The 21,984-nt window shown below is 32.1% G+C and overlaps 1 protein-coding gene and 1 long non-coding RNA gene across 2 annotated transcripts in view; both read right to left on the bottom strand.

The window, feature by feature from the left end:
- Positions 1-1,748: 1,748 nt before the first annotated feature.
- vsnl1b (visinin-like 1b) overlaps positions 1,749-21,984 on the bottom strand; it is a 22,749-nt gene continuing 2,513 nt past the window's right edge. The window contains exons 2-4 of the mRNA XM_061924485.1: positions 11,830-12,000; positions 4,723-4,938; positions 1,749-2,229 (exon numbers count right to left, since the gene is read on the bottom strand). Of these exons, the coding sequence (XP_061780469.1) occupies positions 2,032-2,229; positions 4,723-4,938; positions 11,830-11,991 (576 nt within the window). The 5' untranslated portion in view covers positions 11,992-12,000 and the 3' untranslated portion in view covers positions 1,749-2,031. The remainder of the gene's footprint in view (positions 2,230-4,722; positions 4,939-11,829; positions 12,001-21,984) is intronic.
- Positions 18,133-19,289, bottom strand: LOC133571777 (uncharacterized). The gene is made up of 2 exons (XR_009810450.2): positions 18,587-19,289; positions 18,133-18,242 (listed from the first exon to the last, which is right to left on the bottom strand). It is a non-coding gene; the product is annotated as an uncharacterized lncRNA (long non-coding RNA).

Here is a 21,984-nt window from a genome sequence, read left to right as displayed (position 1 = left end):
AAAGTTATAAACAATAAAAAAATACAAATTATAATATATATTTTTTTTGGACATGTATCTCGTGCGCACGAGAAACTTTTTATAAAGTTATAAAAAAAATTAAAAAAAAAATTAAAAAATCTATTTTTTTTTTTTTAGACATGTATCTCATGCGCACGAGAAACTTTTCATAAAGTTATAAACAATAAAAAATACAAATTATAATATATATTTTTTTGGACATGTATCTCGTGTGCACGAGAAACTTTTTATAAAATTAAAAAAAAAAAAAAATTAAAAAAAAGATCTATTTTTTTTTTTTTTTTTTTTTAGACATGTATCTCATGCGCACGAGAAACTTTTCATAAAGTTATAAACAATAAAAAATACAAATTATAACATTTTTTTTTGGGCATGTATCTCGTGCGCACGAGATACATGTCTAAAAAAAAAATTTAAATAAAAAAAATTCTAATTTAAAAAACATTTTTTTATAACTTTATAAAAAGTTTCTCTTGCGCACGGGATACATGTCACAAAAAAAAGTTTAAAAAAATATTATAATTTGTTTGAATTTTTTTTTAATAACTTTATAAAAAGTTTTCATGTCTAAAAAAAATAAAAAAATAAAAATTATAATATATATATATATATATATATATATATATATATATATATATATATATATATATATATATATATATATTTTATAACTTTATAAAAAGTTTACATGTCTAAAAAAAAAAAAAATTAAATAAATCATAAAAAATATTTTTGTATAACTTTATAAAAAGTTACTCTTGCGCACAGGATACATGTCACAAAAAAAGTTTAAAGAAATATAATTTGTTTGAATTTTTTTTTATAACTTTATAAAAAGTTTACATGTCTAAAAAAAAATAAAAAATAAAAATTCTAATTTATATATATATATATATATATATATATATATATATATATACATATATATATATATATATATATATATATATATTTATAACTTTATGAAAAGTTTACATGTCTAAAAAAAAAAAATGTAATAAATTATAATTAAAAAAAAAAAAAGTTGTATAACTTTATAAAAAGTTTCTCTTGCGCATGGGATACATGTCACAAAAAAAAGTTTAAAAAAATATTATAATTTGTTTGAATTTTTTTTTATAACTTTATAAAAAGTTTACTTGTCTAAAAAAAATAAAAAAATAAAAAAATAAAAAAAAATTATAATATATATATATATATATATATATATATATATATATATATATATATATATATATATATATATATATTTTATAACTTTATAAAAAGTTTACACGTCTAAAAAAAAAAAAAAATAATAAAAATTATAAAAACAAAAATGTTCCCCCATGTCCCTTTAGGGGCTCCGTACAAGTCCCTACTCCTCTCTTTTTTTAATTTTTTTTTTTAAATCCTCGCCGTGCTCTTTGTTTCTGTAAACATGTCGATGTGCACCAAAAGCAAACAGAAAAAAAGAGAGAGATGGCAGGAAGCATGCTCCCTCCTCAGGGTCACACAACAAGAGGGTTTCTCTTTTCGAAGACGTAAAAGAAAATGAAATGGTTTTATATTTATATATATATAGATATATATATATATATTTATACTGCATCTATATATACTCTTTGTTTTTTTTGTTTGTTTTTTTTAAGACACGTAATATATGCATGCAATAGTTTCGGGGAAGAAGCCTCTCTCCAAGAGGGTTTACAATTATGATAGGAGTTATTACTGTTACGTCAAGCGTGTTACGGCCGTGAAGAAGGAGCATATATTCAAAAGTATTCAGCATATTTTGACATTCTCATGCATACGACCACAAGAAGCGAGTCCATTGAAAAAATAGTCCAAGCATTTTTTTTCTTCTTCCTCTTATTTCCTGTGGAAATGGGCCGAGAAACCGAATGTGCTGCCGTCCTGTGTGTGTGTGTGTGGGGGCGGGGCTGAGGGAGCAAGGGGGGGGCGGGGCCAGGGAGCGAGCAGAGCTTAGAGGAGAAGGGGGTGGTGGGGCTGGAGGGGGGTGGGGGGGTCTCACTTCTGCATGTCACACTGCAAGAGCAGCACGATGGAGGGGTCGCTCTTGGCCGCCTCCTTGAACTCGTCCAACGAGATCTGGTCGTCGTTGTTCTTATCCATTTTGCTGAAGATCTTGTCCACCCGCTGGGCCGGGGTCAGGCCGTCCTCGTTCATCTTCATCATGATCACCGTGCCCACCATCTTGTAGATGGCCTGCAGGAGGGAGGGAGGGGGGAGGGGAGACCAATTGTTACGTCATCCCGTAGACTCCAACACGTCACGCCTTTGTATTGCCACGGCGCAAAAGAAAAAAAATGGTGATTCTTATTCATCCCGAGTCTAAATCCATTCATCGTTTTAAAAAATTATTTTTTTTAAAGAATAAGTGGGTTTTTTTTTCAAACATTTGTCAATCGGGTTTTTACAGACTTACATAACACAACTACATCCAATTCTGGTTGCCCCCCGCAGGTAAAATAAAATGTAAAAAAAAAAAAACATATACATATACGTACTGTATATATGTACATACATATATATATATATATATATATATATATATATATATATATATATATATATATATATATATATATATATATATATATATATATATATATACATATATATATATATATATATATATATATATATATATATATATATGTACATATATGTTCATATATATGTATACATGTACATATACGTATATATGTACATATATATGTATATATGTTCATACATAAGTACATATATGTATATTATGTTCGTATATATGTTCATATATATTTATATATGTACATAAATTTATATATGCACATATATATGTATATATGTTCAGATATATATGTATATGTGTATATATGTGCATATATGCATATATATGATCATATATAAAAAACTACATATACATATATGTATATGTATATATGTTCATATATATGTATATATGTGCATATATATGTATATATGTATATATATACTCATATATGAACATATATACATATATGTAATTTTTTTTACATTTTAGTTTACATGTGGTAAAATAAAATGTATATATACATATATACATACATATGTACATATATATGTATATATGTACTAGTATATATGTGTATATGTATATATATACTCATATATGAACATATATACATATATGTAATTTTTTTTACATTTTAGTTTACATGTGGTAAAATAAAATGTATATATACATATATACATACATATGTACATATATACATATATATGTATATGTATATATGGACATATATGTACATATTTGTCCATATATACGTATATACATACATATATATATATATATATATATATATATATATATATATATATATATATATATATATATATATATATATATATATATATATATATGGACATATATGTACATATTTGTCCATATATACGTATATATACGTATATATATATATATATATATATATACATATATATATATATATATATATATATATATATATATATATATATATATATATATATATATACATATATATATATATATATATATATATATATATATATATATATATATATATATATATATATATATGTACATATATACTTATATGTACATATATACACATATACATACATATATACACATATATATACACTTATATATACATACATACATACCATATATAAATACATATGATACTAAAAAGGAGAAAATAATAGTAATAACATTAATAATACATTTATATAAAACAAAGAAGAAAAAAAAAGGAACCTCCAATAAATGTCAACATAAAGCAAATACATTCCTGAACGGCCTTGGAGAGACATAACAACCAACATGCACACAAAAGGCTCATTAACCACCCACATCCCAGTTTTGTTTTAAAGAACCATTTTTAAAAACACGTTTGAGGCCATCTCCATGCAACCTGTTCTGAAAGGTTTCATGATAAGTATAAAGTAAGTATAAGTATAAACACTCACACACCTAAGAATGGTTCTGTACCCAAACACTCACACACCTAAGAATGGTTCTGTACCCAAACACTCACACACCTAAGAATGGTTCTGTACCCAAACACTCACACACCTAAGAATGGTTCTGTACCCAAACACTCACACACCTAAGAATGGTTCTGTACCCAAACACTCACACACCTAAGAATGGTTCTGTTCAAACACTCACACACCTAAGAATGGTTCTGTACCCAAACACTCACACACCTAAGAATGGTTCTGTACCCAAACACTCACACACCTAAGAATGGTTCTGTACCCAAACACTCACACACCTAAGAATGGTTCTGTACCCAAACACTCACACACCTAAGAATGGTTCTGTACCCAAACACTCACACACCTAAGAACGGTTCTGTACCCAAACACTCACACACCTAAGAACGGTTCTGTACCCAAACACTCACACACCTAAGAACGGTTCTGTACCCAAACACTCACACACCTAAGAATGGTTCTGTACCCAAACACTCACACACCTAAGAATGGTTCTGTACCCAAACACTCACACACCTAAGAATGGTTCTGTACCCAAACACTCACACACCTAAGAATGGTTCTGTACCCAAACACTCACACACCTAAGAATGGTTCTGTACCCAAACACTCACACACCTAAGAACCGGTATGAATAAGAACTGTGATTGGGATATGAATCCAGTTTTTTTGTAGGAAGGTGATGTAGGCTAAACTTACCTCGATTATCTCCAGCATCTCCACTCTGGTGATCTTGCCGTCGCCGTCCAGGTCGTACATGTTAAAGGCCCAGTTGAGTTTCTGCTCAAAGCTCCCGCGTGATGTGATGGACAGAGCGCAGATGAACTCTCGGAAGTCGATGGTGCCGTCGCTGTTTTTGTCGAAGGTCCTGAAGGCGTGCTGAGCGAACTTGGAGGCGTCGCCGTAGGGAAAGAACTGCAAGACCAGAGACCGAGGGCACCGTCAAACTACTGCAAAAACACCAGTCAAAGATCCTTTACAGATGACAGAAGTGATCTGTTGTTTTTAAGAACCTACTGCAAAAACACCAGTCAAAGATCCTTTACATAATACAGGATTGATCTGTTGTTTTTAAGAAAATACTGCAAAAACACCAGTCAAAGATCCTTTAGAGATAACAGGAGTGATCTGTTTTTTTTTTAAAGAATCTACTGCAAAAACACCAGTCAAAGATCCTTTACATAATACAGGAGTGATATGTTGTTTTTAAGAACCTACTGCAAAAACACCAGTCAAAGATCCTTTACATAATACAGGAGTGATATGTTGTTTTTAAGAGCCTACTGCAAAAACATTAGTCAAAGATCCTTTACAGATAACAGGAGTGATCTGTTGTTGTTTTTTAAAGAACCTACTGCAAAAACACCTGTCAAAGATCCTTTACATATGACAGGAGTGATCTATTGTTTTTAAGAACCTACTGCAAAAACACCAGTCAAAGATCATTTACAGAATACAGGAGTGATCTGTTTTTTTTTTTTTAAAGAACCTACTGCAAAAACACCAGTCAAAGATCCTTTACAGGCAACAGGAGTGATCTGTTGTTGTTTTTTGTAAAGAACCTACTGCAAAAACACCAGTCAAAGATCCTTTACAGGTAACAGGAGTGATCTGTTTTGTTTTTTAAAAGAACCTACTGCAAAAACACCAGTTAAAGATCCTTTACATAATACAGGAGTAATATGTTGTTTTTAAAAACCTACTGCAAAAACACCAGTCAAAGATCCTTTACATAATACAGGAGTGATCTGTTGTTTTTAAGAACCTACTGCAAAAACATTAGTCAAAGATCCTTTACAGATAACAGGAGTGATCTGTTGTTGTTTTTAAAAGAACCTACTGCAAAAACACCTGTCAAAGATCCTTTACATAATACAGGAGTGATTTGTTGTTTTTAAGAATCTACTGCAAAAACACCAGTCAAAGATCCTTTACATAATACAGGAGTGATCTGTTGTTTTTAAGAACCTACTGCAAAAACATTAGTCAAAGATCCTTTACAGATAACAGGAGTGATCTGTTGTTGTTTTTAAAAGAACCTACTGCAAAAACACCTGTCAAAGATCCTTTACATAATACAGGAGTGATTTGTTGTTTTTAAGAATCTACTGCAAAAACACCAGTTAAAGATCCTTTACATAATACAGGAGTGATCTGTTGTTTTTAAAAACCTACTGCAAAAATACCAGTCAAAGATCCTTTACAGATGACAGGAGATATGTGTTGTTTTTAAGAACCTACTGCAAAAACACCAGTCAAAGATCCTTTACAGATGACAGGAGATATGTGTTGTTTTTAAGAACCTACTGCAAAAACATTAGTCAAAGATCCTTTACATATTACAGGAGTGATATGTTGTTTTTAAGAACCTACTGCAAAAAACACCAGTCAAAGATCCTTCACATAATACAGGATTGATGTGTTGTTTTTAAGAACCTACTGCAAAAACACCTGTCAAAGATCCTTTAAGAACCTACTGCAAAAACACCTGTCAAAGATCCTTTACATAATACAGGAGTGATATGTTGTTTTTAAGAGCCTACTGCAAAAACATTAGTCAAAGATCCTTTACAGATAACAGGAGTGATCTGTTGTTGTTTTTTAAAGAACCTACTGCAAAAACACCTGTCAAAGATCCTTTACATAATACAGGAGTGATATGTTGTTTTTAAGAAACTACTGCAAAAACACCTGTCAAAGATCCTTTATACTGTATATTACAGGAGTAGTATGTTGTTTTTAAGAAACTACTGCAAAATCACCAGTCAAAGATCCTTTATACTGTATATTACAGGAGTAGTATGTTGTTTTTAAGAAACTACTGCAAAATCACCAGTCAAAGATCCTTTACAGATTACAGGAGTAATATGTTGTTTTTAAGAACCTACTGCAAAAACACCAGTCAAAGATCCTTTACAGATAACAGGAGTGATCTGTTGCTTTTTTTAAAAGAACCTACTGCAAAAACACCTGTCAAAGATCCTTTACATAATACAGGAGTGATATGTTTTTTTCAAGAGCCTACTGCAAAAACACCTGTCAAAGATCCTTTAAGAATATACTGCAAAACACCTGTCAAAGATCCTTTACATAATACAGGAGTGATCTGTTGTTTTTAAGAACCTACTGCAAAAACATTAGTCAAAGATCCTTTACAGATTACAGGAGTGATATGTTATTTTTAAGAAACTACTGCAAAAACACCAGTCAAAGATCCTTTACAGACGACAGGAGTGATCTGTTGTTTTTAAGAGCCTACTGCAAAAACACCAGTTAAAGATCCTTTACAGGCAACAGGAGTGATCTGTTTTTTTTTTTTTGTAAAGAACCTACTGCAAAAACACCAGTCAAAGATCCTTTACAGGTAACAGGAGTGATCTGTTTTTTTTTTTTTAAAGAACATACTGCAAAAACACCAGTTAAAGATCCTTTACATAATACAGGAGTGATCTGTTGTTTTTAAAAACCTACTGCAAAAATACCAGTCAAAGATCCTTTACAGATGACAGGAGATATGTGTTGTTTTTAAGAACCTACTGCAAAAACACCAGTCAAAGATCCTTTACAGATGACAGGAGTGATCTGTTGTTTTTAAGAACCTACTGCAAAATCACCAATCAAAGATCCTTTACATAATACAGGAGTGATCTGTTGTTTTTAAGAACCTACTGCAAAAACACCAGTCAAAGATCCTTTACATATTACAGGAGTGATCTGTTGTTTTTAAGAACCTACTGCAAAATCACCAATCAAAGATCCTTTACAAATGACAGAAGTGATCTGTTGTTTTTAAGAACCTACTGCAAAAACACCAGTCAAAGATCCTTTACATAATACAGGAGTGATATGTTGTTTTTAAGAGCCTACTGCAAAAACACCAGTCAAAGATCCTTTACAGATAACAGGAGTGATCTGTTGTTATTTTGTTTAAAAGAACCTACTGCAAAAACACCAGTCAAAGATCCTCTACATAATACAGGATTGATCTGTTGTTTTTAAGAACCTACTGCAAAATCACCAATCAAAGATCCTTTACATATTACAGGAGTGATCTGTTGTTTTTAAGAACCTACTGCAAAAACACCAGTCAAAGATCCTTTACATATTAAAAGGAGTGATCTGTTGTTTTTAAGAACCTACTGCAAAATCACCAATCAAAGATCCTTTACAGATGACAGGAGTGATCTATTGTTTTTAAGAACCTACTGCAAAATCACCAATCAAAGATCCTTTACAGATGACAGGAGTGATCTGTTGTTTTTAAGAACCTATTGCAAAAACACCTGTCAAAGATTCTTTACAGATGACAGGAGTAATATGTTGTTTTTAAGAACCTACTGCAAAAACATTAGTCAAAGATCCTTTACAGACAACAGGAGTGATCTGTTGTTTTTTAAAAAGAACCTACTGCAAAAACACCAGTCAAAGATCCTTTATGTATTACTGAGTGATCTGTTGTTTTTAAGAACCCACTGCAAAAACACCTGTCAAAGATCCTTTAAGAACCTACTGCAAAAACACCAGTCAAAGATCCTTTACAGATGACAGGAGTGATCTGTTGTTTTTAAGAACCTACTGCAAAAACACCAGTCAAAGATCCTTTACAGATAAAAGGAGTGATCTGTTGCTTTTTTTTAAAGAACCTACTGCAAAAACACCAGTCAAAGATCCTTTACATAATACAGGAGTGATCTGTTGTTTTTAAGAGCCTACTGCAAAAACACCAGTCAAAGATCCTTTACATATTACAGGAGTGATCTGTTGTTTTTAAGAGCCTACTGCAAAAACACCAGTCAAAGATCCTTTACATATTACAGGAGTGATCTATTGTTTTTAAGAACCTACTGCAAAAACACCAGTCAAAGATCCTTTACATAATACAGGAGTGATATGTTGTTTTTAAGAACCTACTGCAAAAACACCAGTCAAAGATCCTTTACAGATGACAGGAGTGATCTGTTGTTGTTTTTAAAGAACCTACTGCAAAAACACCTGTCAAAGATCCTTTACATAATACAGGAGTGATATGTTGTTTTTAAGAAACTACTGCAAAAACACCAGTCAAAGATCCTTTACAGATAACAGGAATGATCTGTTGTTGTTGTTTTTTAAGAACCTACTGCAAAAACACCTGTCAAAGATCCTTTACATATTACAGGAGTGATATGTTGTTTTTAAGAACCTACTGCAAAATCACCAATCAAAGATCCTTTACATATTACAGGAGTGATCTGTTGTTTTTAAGAACCTACTGCAAAATCACCAATCAAAGATCCTTTACAGATGACAGAAGTGATCTGTTGTTTTTAAGAACCTACTGCAAAAACACCAGTCAAAGATCCTTTACATAATACAGGAGTGATATGTTGTTTTTAAGAGCCTACTGCAAAAACACCAGTCAAAGATCCTTTACAGATAACAGGAGTGATCTGTTGTTATTTTGTTTAAAAGAACCTACTGCAAAAACACCAGTCAAAGATCCTTTACATATTACAGGAGTGATCTGTTGTTTTTAATAACCTACTGCAAAAACACCTGTCAAAGATCCTTTAAGAACCTACTGCAAAAACACCTGTCAAAGATCCTTTACATAATACAGGAGTGATCTATTGTTTTTAAGAACCCACTGCAAAAACACCAGTCAAAGATCCTTTACATATTACAGGAGTGATCTATTGTTTTTAAGAACCTACTGCAAAAACACCAGTCAAAGATCCTTTACAGATAACAGGAGTGCTCTGTTGTTTTTAAGAACCTACTGCAAAATCACCAATCAAAGATCCTTTACATATTACAGGAGTGATCTGTTGTTTTTAATAACCTACTGCAAAAACACCAGTCAAAGATCCTTTACATAATACAGGAGTGATCTGTTGTTTTTAAGAACCTACTGCAAAAACATTAGTCAAAGATCCTTTACAGATTACAGGAGTGATCTGTTGTTTTTAAGAACCTACTGCAAAAACACCAGTCAAAGATCCTTTACATAATACAGGAGTGATCTGTTGTTTTTAAGAACCTACTGCAAAAACATTAGTCAAAGATCCTTTACAGATTACAGGAGTGATCTGTTGTTTTTAAGAACCTACTGCAAAAACACCAGTCAAAGATCCTTTACATAATACAGGAGTGATCTGTTGTTTTTAAGAACCTACTGCAAAAACATTAGTCAAAGATCCTTTACAGATTACAGGAGTAATATGTTGTTTTTAAGAAACTACTGCAAAAACACCAGTCAAAGATCCTTTACACAATTACAGGAGTAATATGTTGTTTTTAAGAACCTACTGCAAAAATGTACATGTGATTTTTTTAGTTTTTTAAATTGAATTTGCAAAAATGTCTAAAAACATCATTTCACATTATCATTATGGGGTATTTTTTTTAAAGCTGCAACATACCAAAATGTGGGTAAAGTGAGGCGCTGTGAATACTTATGTACATGTGATTTCTTCGTTTTTTGTTTAATTTTTAAAAAAGGCCTAAAAATATGGTTTTACATTGTCATTATAGGGTATTGTGTGTAGAATTTTGAGGACAAAAATGAACTTTTAAGGCTGTAACATAAGAAAATGTGGGAAAAGTGAAGCGCTGTGAATACTTATGTACATGTGATTTCTTTGTTTTTTATTTAATTTGCAAAAATGTCTAAAAACATGTTTTTACATTTTCATTATAGGGTATTGTGTGTAGAATTTTGGGGACAAAAATGAACTTTTAAGGCTGTAACATAAGAAAATGTGGGGAAAGTGAAGCGCTGTGAATACTTATGTACATGTGATTTCTTTGTTTTTTATTTAATTTTTAAAAAAGGCCTAAAAATATGGTTTTACATAGTCATTATAGGGTATTGTGTGTAGAATTTTGAGGACAAAAATTAACTTTTAAGGCTGTAACGTAAGAAATTGTGGGGAAAGTGAAGCGCTGTGAATACTTATGTACATGTGATTTCTTTGTTTTTTATTTAATTTGCAAAAATGTCTAAAAACATAATTTCACATTGTCATTATGGGGTATTGTGTGTAGAATTTTGAGGAAATTGTTTTTTTTAAGGCTGTAACATAACAAAATGTGGGAAAAGTGAAGCGCTGTGAATACTTATGTACATGTGATTTCTTCGTTTTTTATTTAATTTGCAAAAATGTCTAAAAACATGTTTTTACATTGTCATTATGGGGTATTGTGTGTAGAATTTTGAGGACAAAAATGAACTTTTAAGGCTGTAACATAACAAAATGCGGGAAAAGTGAAGCGCTGTGAATACTTATGTACATGTGATTTCTTTGTTTTTTATTTAATTAAAAAAAAAGGCCTAAAAATATGGTTTTACATTGTCATTATAGGGTATTGTGTGTAGAATTTTGAGGACAAAAATGAACTTTTAAGGCTGTAACATAACAAAATACGGGAAAAGTGAAGCGCTGTGAATACTTATGTACATGTGATTTCTTAGTTTTTTTTATTAAATTTGCAAAAATGTCTAAAAACATAATTTCACATAGTCATTATGAGGTATTGTTTGTAGAATTTTGAGGACAAAAAATAATTTTTAAGGTTGTAACATAAGAAAATGTGGGGAAAGTGAAGCGCTGTGAATACTTATGTACATGTGATTTCTTTGTTTTTTTATTAAATTTGCGAAAATGTCTAAAAACATGTTTTTACATTGTCATTATGAGGTATTGTGTGTAGAATTTTGAGGACAAAAATGACTTTATAAGGCTGTAACATAAGAAAAAGTGTGAAAGTGAAGCGCTGTGAATACTTAATGGTTGCGGAGTGTGTGTGTGTGTGTGTGTGACCCACCTTGACGTAGAGCTGCTGGAACTCCTCCAGGTTGAGTCTGCCACTGGGACAGTCCTTGAGGAAGCCCTTGTACCACTGCTTCAACTCGTGCTCGTTGAACTCCGTGTTCTTCACCAGGTCCTCCATCACCTCAGGAGTCAGCTTGCTGTTCTGCTTTCCCATGTTGCTCTCCTGCCGGGTCAATAATGCCCGCACGCATGCATGAGCGCCAACTTGGCCGAGAACAATCGCACATGTGTGTGTGTGTGTGTGTGTGTTCTTGTATTTCTACCCTTCTTGAGACATGAAGAAGGAAAAGTATCTTCCATATGAGGAGGTGTGAACAAGTGATGACATAAATCAATAACATTGCATCTAATAGACAATGTCTCATTTGTGGTGATATCTATCAACATGAGGGTTTTTTCAAATTGACTGTGTGTCAGTTTGAAAAGTGCTCCCCCTCTGGTCAACATATGAAATAACAAGTGTGTGTAAGACATTGAAATGCGCCCCCTTTGGCCAAAATTAATCAAATAAATATGTATATAGAGACATATTGTAATAACTTGAAGATTAAAAAAAAATTACAAAAAAAACAAAGCAACAACAACAACAAAAAAGAACTAAAATCAGTCTTTTTCTCACAATGTGTCGACTTTTTTCCCCATAAAATTGGGAACAATTCCTCATATACTTTCTGTTTCTGTGATTTTGCAATATTTCTCATAAAATTAATACTTTTTTTATGCAAAATGGTGACATTTAGTTCATATAAAATTCTGACATTTATCACATCTCCCGTTTTTTTGTTGTTCCTGTAAAACAGTGACATTTTTTTGAGTAAAATGATGACTTTTGTCAAAATTTTGCAAAGTAATGAAGATTAAAAACCAATTGCAAACAAAAAATTAAAAAAAATTTAATGAACTAAAAGCAGTCTTTTTCTCACAATGTGTCGACTTTTTTCTTATAAAATTGGGAACAATTTCTCATATGTTTTCTGTTTTTGTAATATTGCAATATTTTCTCGTAAAATTATTACTATTTTTAAATTTTTTAATTCTGACTTTTTAATGCAAAATGGTGACATTTGTCATATAAAATTTTGACTTTTATCACAACATTGCCCATTTTTGTTGTTGTTCCTGTAAAATAGTGACATTTTTTTGAGTAAAATGATGACTTTTGTCAAAATTTTGCAAAGTAAAATTCAGATTATTATTATAATATTGCCAACATTTTAAAGTTTTCTTATAAAATGTTGACTTTTGTGGAGTAAAATGACGACTTTTTCCTTAAAATTGCCAAACATTTTAAGCTTTTCTTGTAAAACTGCGACTGTTATTGAGTAAAATTCCAGCTTTTATCATAATATTGCAGAAATGTTCAGTTTTTCTTGTAAAATTTTGACTTGCGTTGAGTAAAATGACAACTTTTATTATAATACTGCCAAAATTCTAAGTTTTGCTTGTGAAATTGTGACCTTTTTCTTGTGAAATTCCAACTCATTTTTCACAACAAGCTTTTTTATATTTGCATAGTATGTATATATTATTAATGTTGTAAATACACTTCTTTATATATCTAGAAAGGCTGGTCCTAAAGAGGGATTTTTCAAATTGACTGTGTGTCAGTTTGAAAAGTGCTCCCCCTCTGGTCAACATATGAAATAACAAGTGTGTGTAAGAAATTGAAATGCGCCCCCTTTGGTCAAAATTAATAAAATAAATATGCATATAGAGACATATTGTAATAACTTGAAGTAAATAATGAAGATTAAAAAACAATTACAAACAAATATTCAAAATTAAAAAAAAGGAACTAATAGCAGTCTTTTTCTCACAATGTGTCAACTTTTTTCTTATAAAATAGAGATATTCCTGTGATATTGCAATATTTTCTTGTAAAATTATTACTTTTTTATTTTAAATTCTGACTTTTTAATGCAAAATGGTGACATTTGTCATATAAAATTCTGACTTTTATCACAACATTGCCCATTTTTTTGTTGTTCCTGTAAAATAGTGACATTTTTTTGAGTAAAATGATGACTTTTGTCAAAATTTTGCAAAGTAAAATTCAGATTATTATTATAATATTGCCAACGTTTTAAGTTTTCTTATAAAATTGTGACTTTTGTCGAGTAAAATGACGACTCTTCCCATAAAATTGTCAATATTTTAAACTTTTCTTGTAAAACTGCGACTGTTATTGAGTAAAATTATTTTTTCTCATAAAATTGGGAACAATTCCTCATATTATTTCTGTTTCTGTTATATTGCACTATTTTCTCGTAAAATTATTACTTTTTAATGTAAAATTATTACTTTTTAATGTAAAATTATTACTTTTTAATGTAAAATGGTGACATTTAGTTCATATCAAATTCTGACTTTTATCACAACATTGCCCATTTTTTTTGTTGTTCCTGTAAAATAGTGAATTTGTTTTAGTAAAATGATGACTTTTGTCAAAAATTTGCAAAGTAAAATTCAGATTATTAATATATTATAATATTGCCAACATTTTAAAGTTTTCTTATAAAATGTTGACTTTTGTCGAGTAAACTGACGACTCTTTTCATAAAATTGCCAACATTTTAAGCTTTTCTTGTAAAATTGCGACTGTTATTGAGTAAAATTCCAACTTTTATCATAATATTGCACAAATGCTCAATTTTTCTTGTAAAATTTTGACTTGCGTTGAGTAAAATGACGACTTTTATTATAATACTGCCAACTTTCTACGTTTTCCTTGCGAAATTGTGACCTTTTTCTTGTGAAATTCCAACTCATTTTTCACAACAAGCATTTTTATATGTGCATAGTATGTATATATTATTAATGTTGTAAATACACTTCTTTATATATCTAGAAAGGCTGTTCCCAAAAAGGAGGGATTTTTCAAATTGACTGTGTGTCGCTTTTAAAAGTGCTCCCCCTCTGGTCAACATATGTAATAACAAGTGTGTGTAAGAAATTGAAATGCGCCCCCTTTGGTCAAAATTAATAAAATAAATATGTATATAGAGACATACTGTAATAACTTGAAGTAAATAATGAAGATTAAAAAACAATTACAAACAAAAAAATTCAACAAAAAAAAAGGAACTAAAAGTAGTCTTTTTCTCACAATGTGTCAACTTTTTTCTTATAAAATAGAGATATTCCTGTGATATTGCAATATTTTCTTGTAAAATGATTACTTTTTTATTTTAAATTCTGACTTTTTAATGCAAAATGGTGACATTTAGTTCATATACAATTCTGACTTTTATCACAACATTGCCCATTTTTTTGGTTGTTCCTGTAAAATAGTGACATTATTTTGAGTAAAATGATGACTTTTGTCAAAATTTTGCAAAATAAAATTCAGATTATTATTATAATATTGCCAACGTTTTAAGTTTTCTTATAAAATTGTGACTTTTGTGGAGTAAAATGACGACTCTTCCCATAAAATTGTCAATATTTTAAACTTTTCTTGTAAAACTGCGACTGTTATTGAGTAAAATTATTTTTTCTCATAAAATTGGGAACAATTCCTCATATTATTTCTGTTTCTGTTATATTGCACTATTTTCTCGTAAAATTATTACTTTTTAATGTAAAATTATTACTTTTTAATGTAAAATTATTACTTTTTAATGTAAAATGGTGACATTTAGTTCATATAAAATTCTGACTTTTATCACAACATCGCCCATTTTTTTTGTTGTTCCTGTAAAATAGTGAAATTTTTTTGAGTAAAATTATGACTTTTGTCATAATTTTGCCAAGTAAAATTCAGATTATTATTATAATATTGCCAACATTTTAAAGTTTTCTTATAAAATGTTGACTTTTGTGGAGTAAAATGACGACTTTTTCCTTAAAATGGCCAAACATTTTAAGCTTTTCTTGTAAAACTGTGACTGTTATTGAGTAAAATTCCAACTTTTATCATAATATTGCACAAATGTTCAGTTTTTCTTGTAAAATTTAGACTTGCGTTGAGTAAAATTGCGACTTTTATTATAATACTACCAAAATTCTAAGTTTTTCTTGTGAAATTGTGACCTTTTTCTTGTGAAATTCCAACTCATTTTTCACAACAAGCATTTTTATATGTGCATAGTATGTATATATTATTAATTTTGTAAATACACTTCTTTATATATCTAGAAAGGCTGGTCCCAAAAAGGAGGGATTTTTCAAATTGACTGTGTGCCGCTTTTAAAAGTGCTCCCCCTCTGGTCAACATATGAAATAACAAGTGTGTGTAAGAAATTGAAATGTGCCCCCTTTGGTCAAAATTAATAAAATAAATATGTACATAGAGACATACTGTAATAACTTGAAGTAAATAATGAAGATTAAAAACCAATTACAAACAAATATTCAAAATTTTAAAAAAGGAACTAAAAGCAGTCTTTTTTTCACAATGTGTCAACTTTTTTCTTATAAAATTGAGAAATTCCTGTGATATTGCAATTTTTCTTGTAAAATTATTACTTTTTTATTTTAAATTCTGACTTTTTAACGCAAAATGGTGACATTTGTCGTATAAAATTCTGACTTTTATCACAACATTGCCCATTTTTTTGTTGTTCCTGTAAAATAGTGACATTATTTTGAGTAAAATGATGACTTTTGTCAAAAATTTGCAAAGTAAAATTCAGATTATTAATATATTATAATATTGCCAACATTTTAAAGTTTTCTTATAAAATGTTGACTTTTGTCGAGTAAAATGACGACTCTTTTCATAAAATTGCCAACATTTTAAGCTTTTCTTGTAAAATTGCGACTGTTATTGAGTAAAATTCCAACTTTTATCATAATATTGCACAAATGTTCAAATTTTCTTGTCAAATTTTGACTTGCGTTGAGTACAATTGCGACTTTTATTATAATACTGCCAAAATTCTAAGTTTTTCTTGTGAAATTGTGAACTTTCTCTTGTGAAATTCCAACCCATTTTTCACATCAAGCTGAAGCGTTCTAAAAACACATCGCTAACCACCTCAATAAGCATGATGTCTAGCATGAGAAGTACACAGTGGGGACAGATTGACCCTGGAACTGACTATTCCTGTTATTTCCTGTGTGTAAATGGTAAATAAAAAGAGAATTCAACTTATATTCAATTGAATAGACTGCAGAGACAAGATATTTCAGCCAGTCTAGTACCAGCACTCTTTTACTACGCTGTTGTAACACGTGGCTTGGCAACGTCTCGCTGAAATAAGCAGGGGCGTCCATGATAACAACATATGTTGCTCCAAAAGCTGTATGTACCTTTCAGCATTAATGGTGCCTTCACAGATGTGTAAGTTACCCATGTCTTGGCCACTAATACACCCCCATACCATCACACATTCACCCTAGAACAATCCGGATGGTTCTTTTCCTCTTTGGTCCACAGTTTCCAAAAACAATTTGAAATGTGGACTCGTCAGACCACAGAACACTTTTCCACTTTGTATCAGTCCATCTTAGATGAGCATGTTAGCTTTTTTTTTTTTAGCCAATTTTGCCGACCTACTCCTCATAGTCATATAACTTGGTATGTGACATATGCTAACTGTTAGCATGATAGCTTTTTTTTTTTTTTTAGCCAATTTTGCCACCCTACCACTCATAGTCATATAACTTGGTGTGTGACATATGTTAACTGCTAGCATGCTAACTTTTTTTTGGTGTCAATTTTGCTACCCTACACATCAGTCATATACCTTGGTGTGTGACATATGCTAACTGTTAGCATGCTAACTTTTTTTTTCTTCCAATTTTGCTACCCTACACCTCAGTCATATAACTTGGTATGTGACATATGCTAACTGTTAGCATGCTAGCTTTTTTTTCAGCCAATTTTGACGCCCTACACCTCATAGTCATATACCTTGGTATGTGACAGATGCTAACTGTTAGCATGCTAACTTTTTTTTGGTGCCAATTTTGCTACCCTACACGTCAGTCATATAACTTGGTATGTGACATATGCTAACTGTTAGCATGCTAACTTTCTTTTAGCCAATTTTGCCGCCCTACACCTCATGTGACATATTCTAACTGTTAGCATGCTAGCTCTTGTTTAGCTAATTTTGACTCCATACCACTCATAGTCATATAACTTGGTATGTGACATATGCTAACTGTTAGCATGCTAGCTTTTTTTTCAGCCAATTTTGCCACCCTACCACTCATAGTCATATAACTTGGTATGTGACATATGCTACGGTTAGCATGCTAGCTTCTTTTTTTTTTTTAGCTAATTTTGCCGCCCTACACCTCAGTCATATAACGACGCTTGCTAACTGTTTGCGTGCTAACTCGTTCAGCCAATTTTGACACCCTACCCCTCATAGTCATATAACTTGATATGTGACACATGTTAACGGTTAGCATGCTAGCTTCTTTTTTTTTAAATCCAATTTTTCCGCCCTACCCCTCAGTCATATAACTTGGTATGTGACATATGCTAACTGTTAGCGTGCTAATTCTTTCAGTCAATTTTGACACCCTACCCCTCATAGTCATATAACTTGGTATGTGACATATACCAACTGTTAACATGCTAGCTCTTTTTTAGTTAATTTTGACGCCCTACCACTCATAGTCATATAACTTGGTATGTGACATATGCTAACGGTTAGCATGCTAGCTTTTTTTTTTTTTTTTTAGCTAATTTTGCCTCCCTACCCCTCATAGTCATATAACTTGGTATGTAACATATGCTAACTGTTAGCATGCTAGCTTTTTTTTTTGTTTTAGCTAATTTTGCCGCCCTACACCTCAGTCATATAACGACGCTTGCTAACTGTTAGCGTGCTAACTCTTTCACCCAATTTTGCCGCCCTACCTCTCATAGTCATATAACTTGGTATGTGACATATGCTAACTGTTAGCATGTTAGCTTTTTTTAGCCAATTTTGCCGCCCTACCCCTCATAGTCATATAACTTGGTATGTGACATATGCTAACTGTTAGCATGCTAGCTTTTTTTTTCAGCCAATTTTGCCGCCCTACCCCTCATAGTCATATAACTTGGTATGTGACATATGCTAACTTTTAGCATGCTAGCTTTTTTTTCCAGCCAATTTTGCCGCCCTATCCCTCATAGTCATATAACTAGGTATGTGACATATGCTAACTGTTAGCATGCTAACTTTTTTTTTGTGCCAATTTTGCCACCCTACCCCTCATAGTCATCTAACTTGGTATGTGACACATGTTAACGGTTAGCATGCTAGCTTTTTTTTTTGTATCCAATTTTTGCGCCCTACCCTTCAGTCATATAACGACGCTTGCTAACTGTTAGCCTGCTAACTCTTTCAGCCAATTTTGACACCCTACCCCTCATAGTCATATAACTTGGTATGTGACATATACCAACTGTTAGCATGCTAGCTCTTTTTTAGCTAATTTTGACGCCCTACCACGCATAGTCATATAACTTGGTATGTGACATATGCTAACGGTTAGCATGCTAGCTTTTTTTTTTTTTTGTAGCTAATTTTGCCGCCCTACCCCTCATAGTCATATAACTTGGTATGTAACATATGCTAACTGTTAGCATGCTAGCTTTTTTTTTTTTTTTTAGCTAATTTTGCCGCCCTACACCTCAGTCATATAACGACGCTTGCTAACTGTTAGCGTGCTAACTCTTTCAGCCAATTTTGCCGCCCTACCACTCATAGTCATATAACTTGGTATGTGACATATGCTAACTGTTAGCATGTTAGCTTTTTTTAGCCAATTTTGCCGCCCTACCCCTCATAGTCATATAACTTGGTATGTGACATATGCTAACTGTTAGCATGCTAGCTTTTTTTTCCAGCCAATTTTGCCGCCCTACCCCTCATAGTCGTATAACTTGGTATGTGACATATGCTAACTGTTAGCGTGCTAACTCTTTCAGCCAATTTTGCCGCCCTACCCCTCATAGTCATATAACTTGGTATGTGACATATGCTAACTGTTCGCATGCTAGCTTTTTTTCCAGCCAATTTTGCCGCCATACACCTTATAGTCATATACCTTGGTATGTGACATATGCTAACTGTTAGCATGCTAGTGTTTTTTTAGCCAATTTTGCCGACCTACCCCTCAGAGTCATATAACTTGGTGTGTGACATATGCTAACTTTTAGCATGCTAACTTTTTTTGTGTGTCAATTTTGCTACCCTACACGTCAGTCATGTACCTTGGTGTGTGACATATGCTAACTGTTAGCATGCTAACTTTTTTTTTCTCCCAATTTTGCTACCCTACACCTCAGTCATATAACTTGGTATGTGACATATGCTAACTGTTAGCATGCTAACTTTCTTTTAGCCAAGTTTGCCGCCCTACACCTCATGTGACATATGCTAACTGCTAGCATACTAGCTTTTTTTTTTTTTTTTTTTTGCCGCCCTACCCCTCATAGTCATATACCTTGGTATGTGACATATGCTAACTGTTAGCATGCTAGTGGTTTTTTTAGCCAATTTTGCCGACCTACTCCTCAGAGTCATATAACTTGGTATGTGACATATGCTAACTGTTAGCATGCTAGCTTTTTTTTCAGCCAATTTTGCCGCCTTACCACTCATAGTCATATAACTTGGTATGTGACATATGCTAACTGTTAGCATGCCAGTGTTTTTTTTAGCCAATTTTGCCGACCTACCCCTCAGAGTCGTATAACTTGGTGTGTGACAGATGCTAACTGTTAGCATGCTAACTTTTTTTTGTGTGCCAATTTTGCTACCCTACACGTCAGTCACATAACTTGGTATGTGACATATGCTAACTGTTAGCATGCTAACTTTCTTTTAGCCAATTTTGCCGCCCTACACCTCATGTGACATATGCTAACTGTTAGCATGCTAGCTTTTATTTTTTTTATTTTTGCCGCCCTACCCCTCATAGTCATATAACTTGGTATGTGACATATGCTAACTGTTAGCATGCTAGTGTTTTTTTAGCCAATTTTGCCGACCTACCCCTCATAGTCATATAACTTGGTATGTGACATATGCTAACTGTTAGCATGCTAGCTTTTTTTCCAGCCAATTTTGCCGCCCTACACCTCATAGTCATATAACTTGGTATGTGACATATGCTAACTGTTAGCATGCTAGTGTTTTTTTAGCCAATTTTGCCGACCTACCCCTCAGAGTCATATAACTTGGTGTGTGACAGATGCTAACTGTTAGCATGCTAACTTTTTTTTTTTGCCAATTTTGCTACCCTACCCCTCATAGTCATATACCTTGGTATGTGACATATGCTAACTGTTAGCATACCCTTTTTTTTAGCCAATTTTGCTGACCTCAAAGTCATATAACTTGGTGTGTGACAGATGCTAACTGTTAGCATGCTAACTTTTTTTTTTGTGTGCCAATTTTGCTACCCTACACGTCAGTCATATAACCTGGTATGTGACATATGCTAACTGTTAGCATGCTAACTTTTTTTGTGTGTCAATTTTGCTACCCTACACGTCAGTCATATACCTTGGTGTGTGACATATGCTAACTGTTAGCATGCTAACTTTCTTTTAGCCAATTTTGCCGCCCTACACCTTATGTGACATATGCTAACTGTTAGCATGCTAGCTTTTTTTTTTTAAATTTTTGCCGCCCTACCCCTCATAGTCATATACCTTGGTATGTGACATATGCTAACTGTTAGCATGCTAGTGTTTTTTTAGCCAATTTTGCAGACCTACCCCTCATAGTCATATAACTTGGAATGTGACATATGCTAACTGTTAGCATACTAACTTTCTTTTAGCCAATTTTGCCGCCATACACCTCATAGTCATATAACTTGGTATGTGACATATGCTAACTGTTAGCATGCCAGTGTTTTTTTAGCCAATTTTGCCGACCTACCCCTCAGAGTCATATAACTTGGTGTGTGACATATGCTAACTGTTAGCATGCTAACTTTTTTTTTGTGCCAATTTTGCTACCCTACACCTCAGTCATATAACTTGGTATGTGACATATGCCAACTGTTAGCATGCTAGTGTTTTTTTAGCCAATTTTGCCGACCTACCCCTCATAGTCATAAAACTTGGTTTGTGACATATGCTAACTGTTAGCATGCTAACTTTTTTTTGTTGTCAATTTTGCTACCCTATACGTCAGTCATATACCTTGGTGTGTGACATATGCTAACTGTTAGCATGCTAACTTTT

The sequence above is a fragment of the Nerophis lumbriciformis genome, linkage group LG29 (assembly GCF_033978685.3).
Source record: "Nerophis lumbriciformis linkage group LG29, RoL_Nlum_v2.1, whole genome shotgun sequence".
Lineage (NCBI taxonomy): Eukaryota > Metazoa > Chordata > Actinopteri > Syngnathiformes > Syngnathidae > Nerophis > Nerophis lumbriciformis.
This window is presented reverse-complemented; position numbering and strand designations above follow the sequence as displayed.